The 12,620-nt window shown below is 42.4% G+C and overlaps 1 protein-coding gene across 1 annotated transcript; it reads left to right on the top strand.

The window, feature by feature from the left end:
- The first annotated feature begins 1,845 nt into the window (after positions 1-1,845).
- On the top strand, positions 1,846-2,433 carry LOC138874878 (uncharacterized). Its single transcript, XM_070153665.1, has one exon. It carries the CDS (start codon positions 1,846-1,848, stop codon positions 2,431-2,433), a length of 588 nt encoding a protein of 195 aa, XP_070009766.1.
- Positions 2,434-12,620: the final 10,187 nt, after the last annotated feature.

The following is a 12,620-nucleotide window of genomic DNA, read 5'->3' as shown; positions in this document are numbered from 1 at the left end:
AAAAAAACTTATACAAACTTATTCAAATCTGTCTCTAGATTCGTTTAATATCTCTAGCCTCATTTAATGTCTTTGGCTTCATTTTAACCATTGAAGCAAAACCATTTTTCGTCCAAACTCTTATCCTTAGGCAAAAATTTCAATTGAAGTTGCCAAGAGCAACCAATTTCGTTCTGAATTTCAAGAATTCCAAGCGGAATTTCAGTCCAAATTTCGTTTCAATCCAAGCTTCAAGCATATGTTTCGTTCATATTTCGCAGAAGCAGAAAGCTTCACTTCGTTCAAATAATTCAAGGAACAGGTATGTTAAGGCCCTCTATTCTTTTTTTTGGCATGATCCAAATTATATTGAAGAAACAAGCAAATACACTATTTTCATAAATTACTCTATTCATAGAATTATTAGGGGTGTCTATATTCTTAATTCCCCATGAAAATTATTATTATTTTGTGTTCATGGATCTTAGAATAATACGTAGTTGGAAAAGTTTATCCGGAAGGAATATTGAGATTATTACGTATTTTTCATGCATTTCACTCATGTGCATTGACCCATGACCAGATGGCGTTATATACGCGTATATATGTAAATATATGTATATGGGATATGGGAAAAGGTTATGGCGTTATATACGCACCACCACCTGATCAGCTGGAAATGTTGATGATGTTTCCCACAGTGGTCGTGACGATATGATGGGATGCTCTCAGTGGTTTGATGATATTATGTACACCCATACCTATACATGACACGATATTTATACGCACGTGCATGACATTATAAACATTTCAAAATTTACAAGGTATTCGGATTTAAAGATGTGTTTCCTTGTTCCATGTTTCATCTGTCTTTTACGTACTAATTTTCATGCCTTACATACTCAGTACATTTTTCGTATTGACGCCCTATTTCACGCGGGCCTGCGTTCATGCCCGCAGGTTCAAGTAGGCAAGCTGACGGTCCCCCTTCTTGGGATCCCTGATCAGCGAGAGTTGGCATGCTCCACTTGATCTGGAGCTGCTTTTGATTTTGGTACGATACGTTTGTATATATATATATATATATATATGTATGTATGTATGTATGTATGTATGTATGTATGTATATGGGTATGACGTGGCTCAGTCCCATCTTTGTACAGTTATATTTCTGTTATAGGTTTGTGGACAGTATGACTAGTTGGATATTATGTGGCCTTGCCAGCTTCCAGTTTTGAGATGTATAGTTGCCTATTGTAGCCTTGTCGGCTCGCCCTACGTATGTTGTACGTGTATGTATGTATGCCCTTTTTGGCAGATTTCCTTCATGTACATTATTCTCGTAATTCAGCAGATGTTATTTAGGTCTATATCCTAGAGCATACTTAGGGATGTTTGACAGGTAGGACTCGGGCACTCATCGCGGCTCATCGGTTTGGGTCATGACAAAAGTGGTATTAGATCAGTTCTATCATAGGGTTGTCTGCAGACCGTGTCTAATAGAGTCCTATTTATGGGTGTATCATGCACCACACTTATAAACAGGAGGTTGCAGGACATATAGGATATTATCCTCTTCCTCTATTTTTATCTCAGATCGTGCAATACAAGAATTCATGTTCCTAACGATACATTATATTTTTAACGATGCCTCCAAAGAGTACGGCTGCCCAGAAGGGAAAGTCTGTGGCTGGTGAGACTATTAATTGAGCGCCACGAGTTACCAGGGCTCGGAGAGAGTCTCATGGTGAGGTTCCATCTCAGACTTCACATATACCTCCATTTCCAAAATAGCTCCGAGAGGCACCAGCTCCAGCGCCCGCCCCTGTACACTCAACACCTCAGTCGGATGCGCCGAGTTAGGAGATGAGAGATGCTATTCAGTTATTGACCCGATTAGTAGCCGCACAGGCTCAGCGTCAGGAAATAGGTATTGGTCATGCAGATAGGTTCGTCAGTGCGAGGGTTCGTGACTTCATTAATTTAGACCCTCCAGTATTCACTGGGGCAGATCCGAACGAGGACCCTCAGGTATTTATTGATATAGTGCAGAGGATGTTACAGGTAATGAAGGCCAATGCGACTAAGTCAGTTGAGCTTGCTTCCTATAGACTCAGAGATGTTGCAGTTAATTGGTACGAGTCTTGGGAATTGTATAGAGGTGAGGATGCCCCTCCAGCGGTATGGCAAGAGTTTACAGAAGCTTTTCTTCGTCATTATCAGCCACCAGAGCTTAGACGAGCCAGAATTGATAGGTTCTTGACCTTTCAGCAGGGTAACATAAGTGTTCGGGAGTACAGCCTTCAGTTTGATTCGTTGGCTAGGTATGCTCCCACTATTGTATCTAAGATGGAGGATCGGGTGCACCTGTTTGTGATAGGTTTAGAGCCTCACTTTCTTAATGATTGTATGTCAGTTTCACTTCAGCCAGACATGGATATTTCTCGTATTTAGGCATACGCTTAGGGTGTAGAGGAGCGTAAAAAGAAACAGAGGGCCGATAGTGAGCATGATAGGGCCCAGAATAAGAGAGCAAGGTCTTCGGGTCCTTCTGGTAAGTTTCAAGGTGGTCAGAGGCAGCAGTACTCGAGGTATCCATCCCAACCATCGGCTAGCGCGCCCCCTCAGTTTGGTAGTAGGAGATTTGATCGTTCTACATATTCAGTGTCTGGTCAAAATTTCAGGGCCTCAGGTTCTCAGTGTAGGGGTGAGTCAAATCAGATGAGGTCGCCCTTGCCACGATGTACTCAATGTGGTAAGCAGCATACCAGGTATTGCCGTATGGGATTAGGTGTTTGTTATACTGGTGGTTATCCGGACCACGTTATGAGAGATTGTCCGATAAGAGGTGATACAAGCATATCTTAGCCAGCAGGATCTGTAGCTGGTTCTCATCATCAGTATGCCCCCCTGGGCAAGATCCCCAAGCACCAATGAGTCGTGGTAGAGGCAGAGGCAGATCATCTAGCTTGAGGAGTCCTCAGAACCACATTTATGCGTTGGCAGGACGATATGACCAAGAGTTATCGCCTGATGTTGTTACATGTATATTAGCAGTATCCTCTTATGATGTATATGCACTGATTGACCCAGGTTCTACCTTATCATACATTACTCTATTGGTTGCTAGTAAGTTTGAAATAAAACCGGAATTGGTTAAACCTTTTGAGGTGTCTACACCTGTTGGGGACTCGGTGATAGCTAAACAGGTATATAAGGGTTATATAATAATAGTTCATGGTCGACCTACCGTAGCAGACTTAATTGAGTTAGATATGGTAGAATTTGATGTTATAATGGGTATGGATTGGTTGGCTTCTTGTCATGCCATTGTTGATTGTAGATCAAAGATAGTCCGATTTCAATTTCCAGGGGAGCCTGTTTTGGAGTGGAAAGGTAACATGGCATTGCCGAGAGGTAGATTTATTTCCTATCTCAAGGTAAGGAAGGTGATCAGAAAGGGCTGTATTTATCACTAAGTTCGGGTTCGGGATGTGGAAGTAGAGTCACTAACCATTCAGTCCATCCCTGTAGTGAATGAGTTTCCTGATGTTTTCCCCATGAGCTTTTGGGTCTTCCGCCAGAGCGAGAAATTGAGTTTTCTATTGACCTACTACTAGATACTCACTCAATATCTATTCCTCCCTATAGAATGGCCCCCGCAAAGCTGAAAGAATTGAAAGAACAATTAAAGGACTTACTTGAAAAAAGGCTTTATCATACCTTGTACGTCACCGTGGGGAGCACCTATTTTGTTTGTGAGAAAGAAAGATGGTTCCTTATGAATGTGTATTGATTATAGGCAACTGAATAAGTACCCGCTCCTGAGAATTGATGATTTATTTGATCAATTGCAAGGTGCCAAGTGTTTTTCAACGATATACTTGAGGTTCGGGTACCATCAGGTAAGGGTTAAGGATGAAGATATTCCGAAGACAACATTCAAGACTAGATAAGGGCACTTTGAGTTTCGGGTTATGTAGTTCGGTATGACCAATATCCCAACAGTATTCATGGATTTGATGCACCGTGTGTTCAGGCATTTCTTAGATATGTTTGTAATTGTATTTATTGACGATATATTGGTGTATTCTCGTTCAGAGGATGAACATGCTGGTCATCTGCGTACTGTGCTCAGAGTTCTACGAGAAGGGAAGTTGTATGCAAAATTTTCTAAATGTGAATTCTGGTTGAACTCTGTAGCTTTCCTTGGGCATGTTATTTCGGGTGAAGGTATCCGGGTGGATACACAAAAGATTGAGGCACTAAATACTTGGCCTAGACCCAGAATACCGACGGAGGTGCGTAGCTTTCTCGGTTTGGCAGGTTATTACAGGAGATTTGTGGAAGGATTTTCCTCCCTTTCAGCACCTTTAACAAAGATGACTCAAAACGGAGCGAAGTTTTAATGCACTGATGCATGTGAATGGAGTTTCCAGGCATTAAAGGACAGATTAACTTCAGTACCGGTTCTAACGCTCCCAGAAGGGACCGATGGTTATGTTATCTATTGCGACGTTTCAGGCATTAGGTTGGGTTGTGTGCTGATGCAGCGTGGTAAGGTTATGGCTTATGCTTCTAGACAACTAAGAAAGCATGAGAAGAACTACCCGACCCATGATTTAGAGTTAGCTGCGGTAATTCATGCACTAAAGATGTGGATGCACTACTTGTATGGCATTCATGTTGATATCTATACGAATCATAAGAGACTCCAGTGCATCTTCAAGCAAAAGGAATTGTTCTACGTCAAAGGAGATGGTTGGAGCTACTTAGAGACTATGACATTGATATTTTATACCATCCGGGGAAGGCGTACATAGTAGCCGATGCCCTCAGCCGTCTATGGGTAGCCTGTTGTATTTATAGTCAGAAAAGAGGGGAATAGCCCATGAGGTTCATTAGCTAGCTAGTCTTGGAGTTCGATTACTGGACTCAGGTAGCGTTGGAATTACTCTTCAGGATACGGCAACATCATTTTTAGTAACTAAAGTAAAGGAACTCCAGTACGAGGATCATGTATTAGTTCATTAAATGGATACCACCCTTCAGAAGGAGAAGGTGCCGTTTGAAATTACAGAAGATGGGGTCCTCAGATATCGAGGACGATTATGTGTGCCTAATGTTGTAGGGCTGCATCGGTAGGTTATGGGAGAAACTACTATTCTCGTTATTCTATCCATCTAGGAGAAACAAAGATGTATCATGACATCAGGGAAGTATATTGGTGGGAAGGAATGAAAAAAGATATAGCAAAATTTGTTGCTTAGTGTCCTAACTGTCAGCAGGTTAAGATTGAGCATAAAAAACCTGGTGGATTATTGCAGGCTATGGAGATTCCGACTTGGAAATGGGAAATAATCAATATGGACTTCATCGTAGGCTTACCTCGTACCTAGCGTAAGTTTGATTCGATATCGGTGGTTGTTGATAGGCTTACATTATTCTCGTAATTCAGCAGATGTAACATCCTTATGCCCTTAGAAACATTCGTCCTCGAATGTTCAACTCCACGTGATTCATATAACTTTGGTAGGGTCGCCTTTGTAACAACACTACTACCAACTCTCCCTACAGAAGCTTAATAATCCAATGCCACATCGGACCACAATTATAATTCTCGTAAACGAGCCCTTCCTTCTTGTACGTATTTATATGTATGCCTTTTTGGGCAAATTTCCGTCATGTACATTATTCTCGTAATTCAGCAGATGTTATTTAGGTCTATATCCTAGACGTATGCTTAGGGGTGTTTGACATGTAGGACTCGGGCACCCGTCACAGCCCATCGGTTTGGCTCGTGACAATTACTTCTGCGGATCGCCGTCCGTGGTTGGTCTGGGCTTGGGTACCACTGCATCAATTGGCTAGGCCACATTTGCGGGTAGTGCACCCAGAGTCTGATACACTGCAGCTGCATGAACATGAGCCTGAGCAGTAGGGTCTGTGCTCTCCCTCCCGCCTGAGATGTGGCTGGGTCTGCTCGAAATAAACCAGCATGGGTCATAAAATCCATGAACTGTAGCATACGGCCCATGACCTCTAGTGCTCGGTGTCGTCATGAACTCCACCAGGGTAGGCTCCACTGCGGGCACCTGGCCCTGCTCCTCAATAATAGGATTCCCCAAAGGATCCGCCAGTGGTGCAACTAGGGCAGCTCTAGGACATCTTCTTCTCCTACATCGGGCTGGTGCCCTCCCCGGCCTCTGCCGCGCCCTCTAGCAACGGGGAGAGTAGCTTCTCCCGGGTCTGGAACGTCTGTCGTGCGCGTCCTCACCATCTGTGAGAGAATAGAAGAAGGAAATTTAGTATACCATCAATTGCATGATAGAAGATGAATAAAGAGTAGTTTTCTAACACTCCTATAGCCTCTCGAAGATAAGTACATACGTCTCTGTACTGATCCGTAAGACTCTATTAGATTTGCCCATGACTTGTGAGCCCTACGTGAACCTACTGCTCTGTTACCTTATTGTCACGACCCAAATTCCACTATAGAATGTGATGGCACCTAACATCGTTGTTAGGCAAGCCAACCCTAAATCAACTAGCGAGTTCTCATTTATTTTCATAAACAATCCCAACATTTGCTTAACTTAAATTTAAAACTGTCAATAATTAACAATTTTATAAGGCAACTAAATCAGGAAAAACTAAGGAAATCATAATAATAGAAATACAACCCAAAAGTAATAGTCTACTAATGTGTGTGCCAGGATCTAGTGTCGCAAGCACGAGGGAAACTAGTAGAATGTACAAAAGAATATAACTATCCTACTGCCTGAAATCAAATAGACAATAATAACAAAAGCAGAGACTCCACCATGCTGTTGAACGACTCAGAAAGGGCAGCTCACCGTGGAATCTAGGTCAAGTATCAGGAATGCGCGTCGGACGGGTAGTAGATGCACATGCCTCAGGTCCTGTACAATTAAGTACAGAAGCGTAGTATGAGTACATAAACAATATGTACCCAGTAAGTATCTAGTCTAACCTTAAAGAAGTAGCGACGAGGGGTCGACTTGACACTTACTAGGGTCAATAATATAATTTAAGTGTTATGCTAAGCATGGATGTCATGAATAAATAACAGTTAATAATAGGAAGTGACAGGTTCTTTCATAAATAGTATTTCAGTTTCCGAAATTTAAGTTAACGATCCATATTCCAAGACATTTAGAACAGTTCAATCACAGAAAGTACCAACCAAATAGCATGCGCAAATAATGTCGAGGCCGTACAGCCATATCCAACATAATAATAAAGTGTGAACTGCCAGAGGGTCAAACGACGCGAACTATAAATGCATCTATTACGCCACTCGCGAATCATATATGCGATGTGGTCAAATACGAATAAACACATCAAACAGTCAATCAAGAATTCATCAGGAAAACAATTATCCAAAGTAATGTTAACTTCTCTTTAACGGTCAAGAAAATGATGTTTAACTTTTTAGAAATTAATTTGCCAAGTTCGATATGATTTACACACTTTAAAATGACAACAAAGTTACAAGTACAACAAGTAAATCATGCTTTTGGGTCCTAGACTTCCCGGACTTAAGCATAATAGTAGCTATGCACGGACTCTCGTCACCTCGTGCGTACGTATCCCCCAAAATTAGTGGCACATATTAAATTATTGCTCCTATGGGGATAATTCCTTTTTACAAGGTTAGAAAGGAGACTTACCTTTCCCCAAAGCTAACTTCCAAATTCAAGAATGCGCTCAAACCCTCGAATCGGAGCCAAACGATCCAAAACTATTCAAATGGGGTAAGAACTAGTCAATACATGCTCAAGATTTCATATTCTAACTATTAATGTAATTTCCCCACCCTAAATACAAGGTTCCTAAAATTCATCCCCAAGCCCACGTGCCCGCATTCTAGAATTTTTTAAAGAAAGTTGTTACTCATAACCTAAGGATCAAGAATACATGATTTCTACTACATTCCATAACAAATTTCGTGGTTAAATCTCATTTTTATCAAAACACTAGGCTTTACTCTAAACCCATAATTTCCACTAATTTACATATTGTAATCTACCCATGAACTATGTCTTAAACTCACATTAAGTAGAAATAACTTACCTCACAAAGCTAGGTTGAAATCTCCCCTTTTAAAGCACCCAAATCGCCTAAGAATAGAGTAAAATGTGTCAAAAATGACAAAACTCCCGTATTAAATGAAAGCCACTGCCTTCAGTGATTTTCACATCTTCAGTGAGGGGACCGCATCTGCCGTCTCGCTTCTGCCAAGGATCATCCGCTTCTGCAGAATTTGGCTGGGCCAACTGGGGTCGTATTTGTAGTCGGGCGACCGCTTCTGCGGTTCCTCTTTTGCAGTTCCGCTTTTGCGGAAGAGGAGCCGCATCTGCGGAACCTGGGCTCCTCCCCTTGGGCTGCTTCTGTGATGGCTTAGCCGCTTCTGTGTGCTTGCAACTACGGCTAGCCAATCGCAAGTTCAGTTATGACAGCAATCTGGAGCTTCAGCTCCTTCTCAAATTTTCAACTTAGCTCGAGCCTCGTCCGATTGACGCTCGGGGCCCCCGGGGCCCCGCTCGAACTTACCGACAAGTTTGGAATTATAAAATGGACTCTCTCGAACCCTCGAAATGCCCGAAACAACATTAAAACTAAGAATCACACCTTAAAACCAATTGAATCAAATTTACGAACTTCAAGTTCTTCAATCTACTTCCAATGTACTAGAATATACTTATACTACTCGGAATGATACCAAATTTTACGTGCAAGTCTTAAATGACATTATGGAACTATTTTCGGTCTTGAAATTCCATTCGGACCTCGATATCACAAAAACCCGCTCCAAACCAAATTTAAAGAACTTCATAATCCTTAAGTAATCAACTTTCACTATTAGGCGCCAAAACGCTTCCGGTTCATCCACAACACGATCCAGACATACGCCCAAGTCCAAAATCATCATATGAACCTATTGGAACCTTCAAATCCCGATTCCGAGGTTGTTTACTCAAAATGTTGACCGAAGTCAAACTTAGCCTTTTAAGCCAATCATATGGAACCAAGTGTTCCGATTTCAACTCATTCTCTTCCAAATCTCGAACCAACCATCCCCGCAAGTCATAAATAAGTAAAAGCAAGTACGGGAAGTATTATTTAAGGGAACGAGGTTCTAGAAAGCAAAACAACTAGTCCGGTTGTTACATTCTCCACCTCTTAAACAAACGTTCATCCTCGAACGTGTTTAGATTCATACCTGAAGTGCTAAATAAGCGTGGATATCAGCTCTGCATGTCCTTCTCGGACTCCTAGGTTGCCTCCTCGACTGGTTGGCCCATCCACTGAACCTTTACCGTGAAAATCCTCTTGGATCTCAACTAGCGATCCTGTCATCAACAATTGAAATTGGCTCCGCCTCATACCCCAAGCTCTCATCTAGATGAATAGTGCTTAAGTCTAACACATGCGACAGGTCGGCATGGTATCTCCGAAGCATAGGCACGTGAAAAACCATATGAACTCCCGATAAGCTGGGGGTAAAGCAAGCTCATAAGCAACCTCCCCAACTCGCCTCAACACCTCAAATAGGCCTATAAACCTGGAGCTCAACTTGCCCTTCTTTCCAAATCTCATAATACCCTTCATCGGCGAGACTTTGAAGAGAACCTTCTCTCTGACCATGAATGATACATCCTGCACCTTCTGATCAGCGTAACTCTTCTGTCTGGACTGTGATATGCGAAGTCGCTCCTGGATCAACTTTACCTTTTTCGAGGAATATTCCCCTAAATTTGTACAATATAACTTAGCCTCACTAGGCTCAAACCACCCGATAGAAGATCGATATCGCCGACCATATAAAGCCTCAAATTGAGCCATCTCAATACTGGACTGATAACTGATATTGTAAGTAAACTCGGCCAAAGGCAAGAACTGATCCCACTGCCCTTCAAAGTCAATCACACATGCTCTAAGCATGTCGTCCAAAATCTGAATTGTCCGCTCCAATTTCCTGTCGGTCTGCGGGTGAAATGTTGTGCTAAGCTCTACACGGGTCCCCATCTCACTTTGTACGGCTCTCCAGAAATGGGAAGTGAACTGAGGGCCTGTATCTGATACGATGGAAACAGGCACACCGTGCAACCAAATTATCTCCCGAATATAGATCTGAGCTGACCTTTTTGAAGTATAAGTAGTCACAACAGGAATGAAATATGCCGACTTGGTCAACCTATCGGCAATGACCCAAACTGCATCATACTTCCGCAAGGTCCGCGAAAACCCAATTATGAATTCCACAGTAATGCGCTCCTATTTCCACTCAGGTATAGGCATCTGCTAAAGTAGGCCACCTGGCCTCTGGTGCTCATACTTAACCTGCTAGCAATTCAAGCACCTAGCCACATACTAAATTGACTTTCTTTATCCACCGCCACCAATAATGCTGCCTCGTATCACGATACATCTTTGTAGCACCTAGATGAATAGAATACCGTGAACTGTGTACCTTCTCTAGAATCCCCTCCCTCAAGTCATCGACATTAGGAACACAAGGGCGACTCTAGAGTTGCAGAACACCATCCTTTCCAATAGAAACCTCCTTGGCACTATCCTATAACACCATCTCTCTAAGAATTGCCAAATGCGGATCATCAAACTACCGAGCCTTGATCTGTCCTAATAATAAAGACTGAGCAACAACACATGCAAGGACTCAGTTGGGCTCTAAAATATCCAACCTCATAAGTCTGTTAGCCAAGGATTGAATGTCCAAAGATAGTGTCCTCTCCTCTGCTAAAATGAATGTCAAGCTAGCCATACTCTCTGCTTTCCTGCTTAAGGCATTCGCGACCACATTTGCCTTGCCGGATGAAAAGAATGGTGATGTCATAATCCTTCAGTAACTCAAGTCATCTACGCTGCCTCAAATTGAGATCCCTCTGCCTAAACAAATGTTGTAAGCTGCGATGATCAGTATAAACCTCACATGACACCCCATACAAATAATGCCTCCATATCTTAAGAGCATGAACAATCACTGCTAAATCTAGATCATCTACGTGGTAATTCTTTTCATGAATCTTTAGCTAACACGAAGCATATGCAATAACTCTCCCCTCCTGCATCAATACAAAACCCAAGCCAACGTGTGAAGCATCACAATATACCGTATACATCCCCGATTCGGAAGGCAATACTAGAACCGGTGTTGCAAACAAAGCTGTCTTAAACTTCCGATAGCTCGCCTCACAATCATCCAACAAATGGAAAGGAGCACCCTTCTGGGTCAATCTAGTCAAAGGTGATGCAATGGATGAAAAGCCATGCACAAATCGGTGATAATAACCTGCTAACCCCAAGAAACTCCTGATCTCAGTCATGAAAATAGAACCTGGCCAACTCTAAACTGCCTCAAACTTCTTAGGATCCACCTTAATACCCTCTCCTGAGACAACATGCCCCAAGAATGCTACTAACTCAAGCCAAAACTCACACTTGGAGAACTTAGCATATAGCTTCTGCTCTCACAATGTCTGAAGCAGTAGTCTCAAATGTTGCTCGTGCTCCCCCCGGCTACGTGGGTAGATCAAGATGTCATTCATGAATACAATAACAAAGGAATCTATATAAGGCCTGAACACCCTGTTCATCAAGTTCATAAACATCGTTAGGGCATTAGTCAAGCTGAAGGACATTACCAAAAACTCATAATGGCCATATCTAGTACGGAAAGCAATCTTCGGAATATCTGAGCCCCGAATCTTCAGCTGATGATACCCTGATCTCAAGTAAATCTTAGAGAACACCCTAGCACCCTGCAACGGGTACTTGTTTTTTATGGTAGCCTTGTTCAATTGGCGGTAGTCAATGCACATCCACATAGGCCCATCCTTCTTCTTCACAAACAACACTAGTGCACCGTAAGGTGACACACTCGGTCTTACAAACCCATTTGCTAACAATTCCTCAAGCTTCTCCTTCAACTCCTTTAGAGCCATATGGTACGGTGGGATACATACAGGTTGGGTACCTGGAGCCACATCAATACAAAAATCAATATCACAGTCCGGTGCATACCTGCAATGTCAGAAGGAAACACATCAGTGATCTCCCGGACTATTAGAACTTAATTAATCGTCGGAGACTCTGCGGTGGTGTCCCAGACATAAGCTAGATAAGCCAAACAACCCTTCTCGACCATATGTCGAGCCTTCAGAAAAGAAATAACCCGACTAGATGTACTAAATGAGGACCCCTTCAATTCCAACCTCAGTAACTATAGCATCGCTAAAGTAACAGTCTCTTGGCATGGCAATTTAGGACGGTGTGATATGGGGATAAACAGCCCATGCCCAGGATGACCTCAAAGTCGTTCATATCAAGCAACATAAGATCTGCTCTAGTCTCAAAACCACAGAATGTGACCACATAGGACTGATAGATCCTATCCACAACCACAGAATCACTCACAAGAGTGGACACATGAACAGGAGTACCCAAGGACTCACGAGGAATATCCAGGAAATGAGCAAACCGAGATGATACATATGAATAAGTAGACCCTGGATCAAATAGTACTGAAGCATCCCTACCGTATAAGGAAATAATACCTATGATAACGGTATCTTAGGCCAATGCATCTGGCTAGA

The sequence above is a fragment of the Nicotiana sylvestris genome, chromosome 8 (genome assembly GCF_000393655.2).
Source record: "Nicotiana sylvestris chromosome 8, ASM39365v2, whole genome shotgun sequence".
In the NCBI taxonomy this organism is placed as follows: Eukaryota; Viridiplantae; Streptophyta; class Magnoliopsida; order Solanales; family Solanaceae; genus Nicotiana; species Nicotiana sylvestris.
Note: the sequence above shows the minus strand (reverse complement) of the source record. Positions and strands in the feature narration are given on the sequence as shown.

Coding starts and splice junctions, on each gene's coding strand:
- LOC138874878 (XM_070153665.1), top strand. CDS start 1,846: ATGAGAGATGCTATTCAGTTATTGACCCGATTAGTAGCCGCACAGGCT.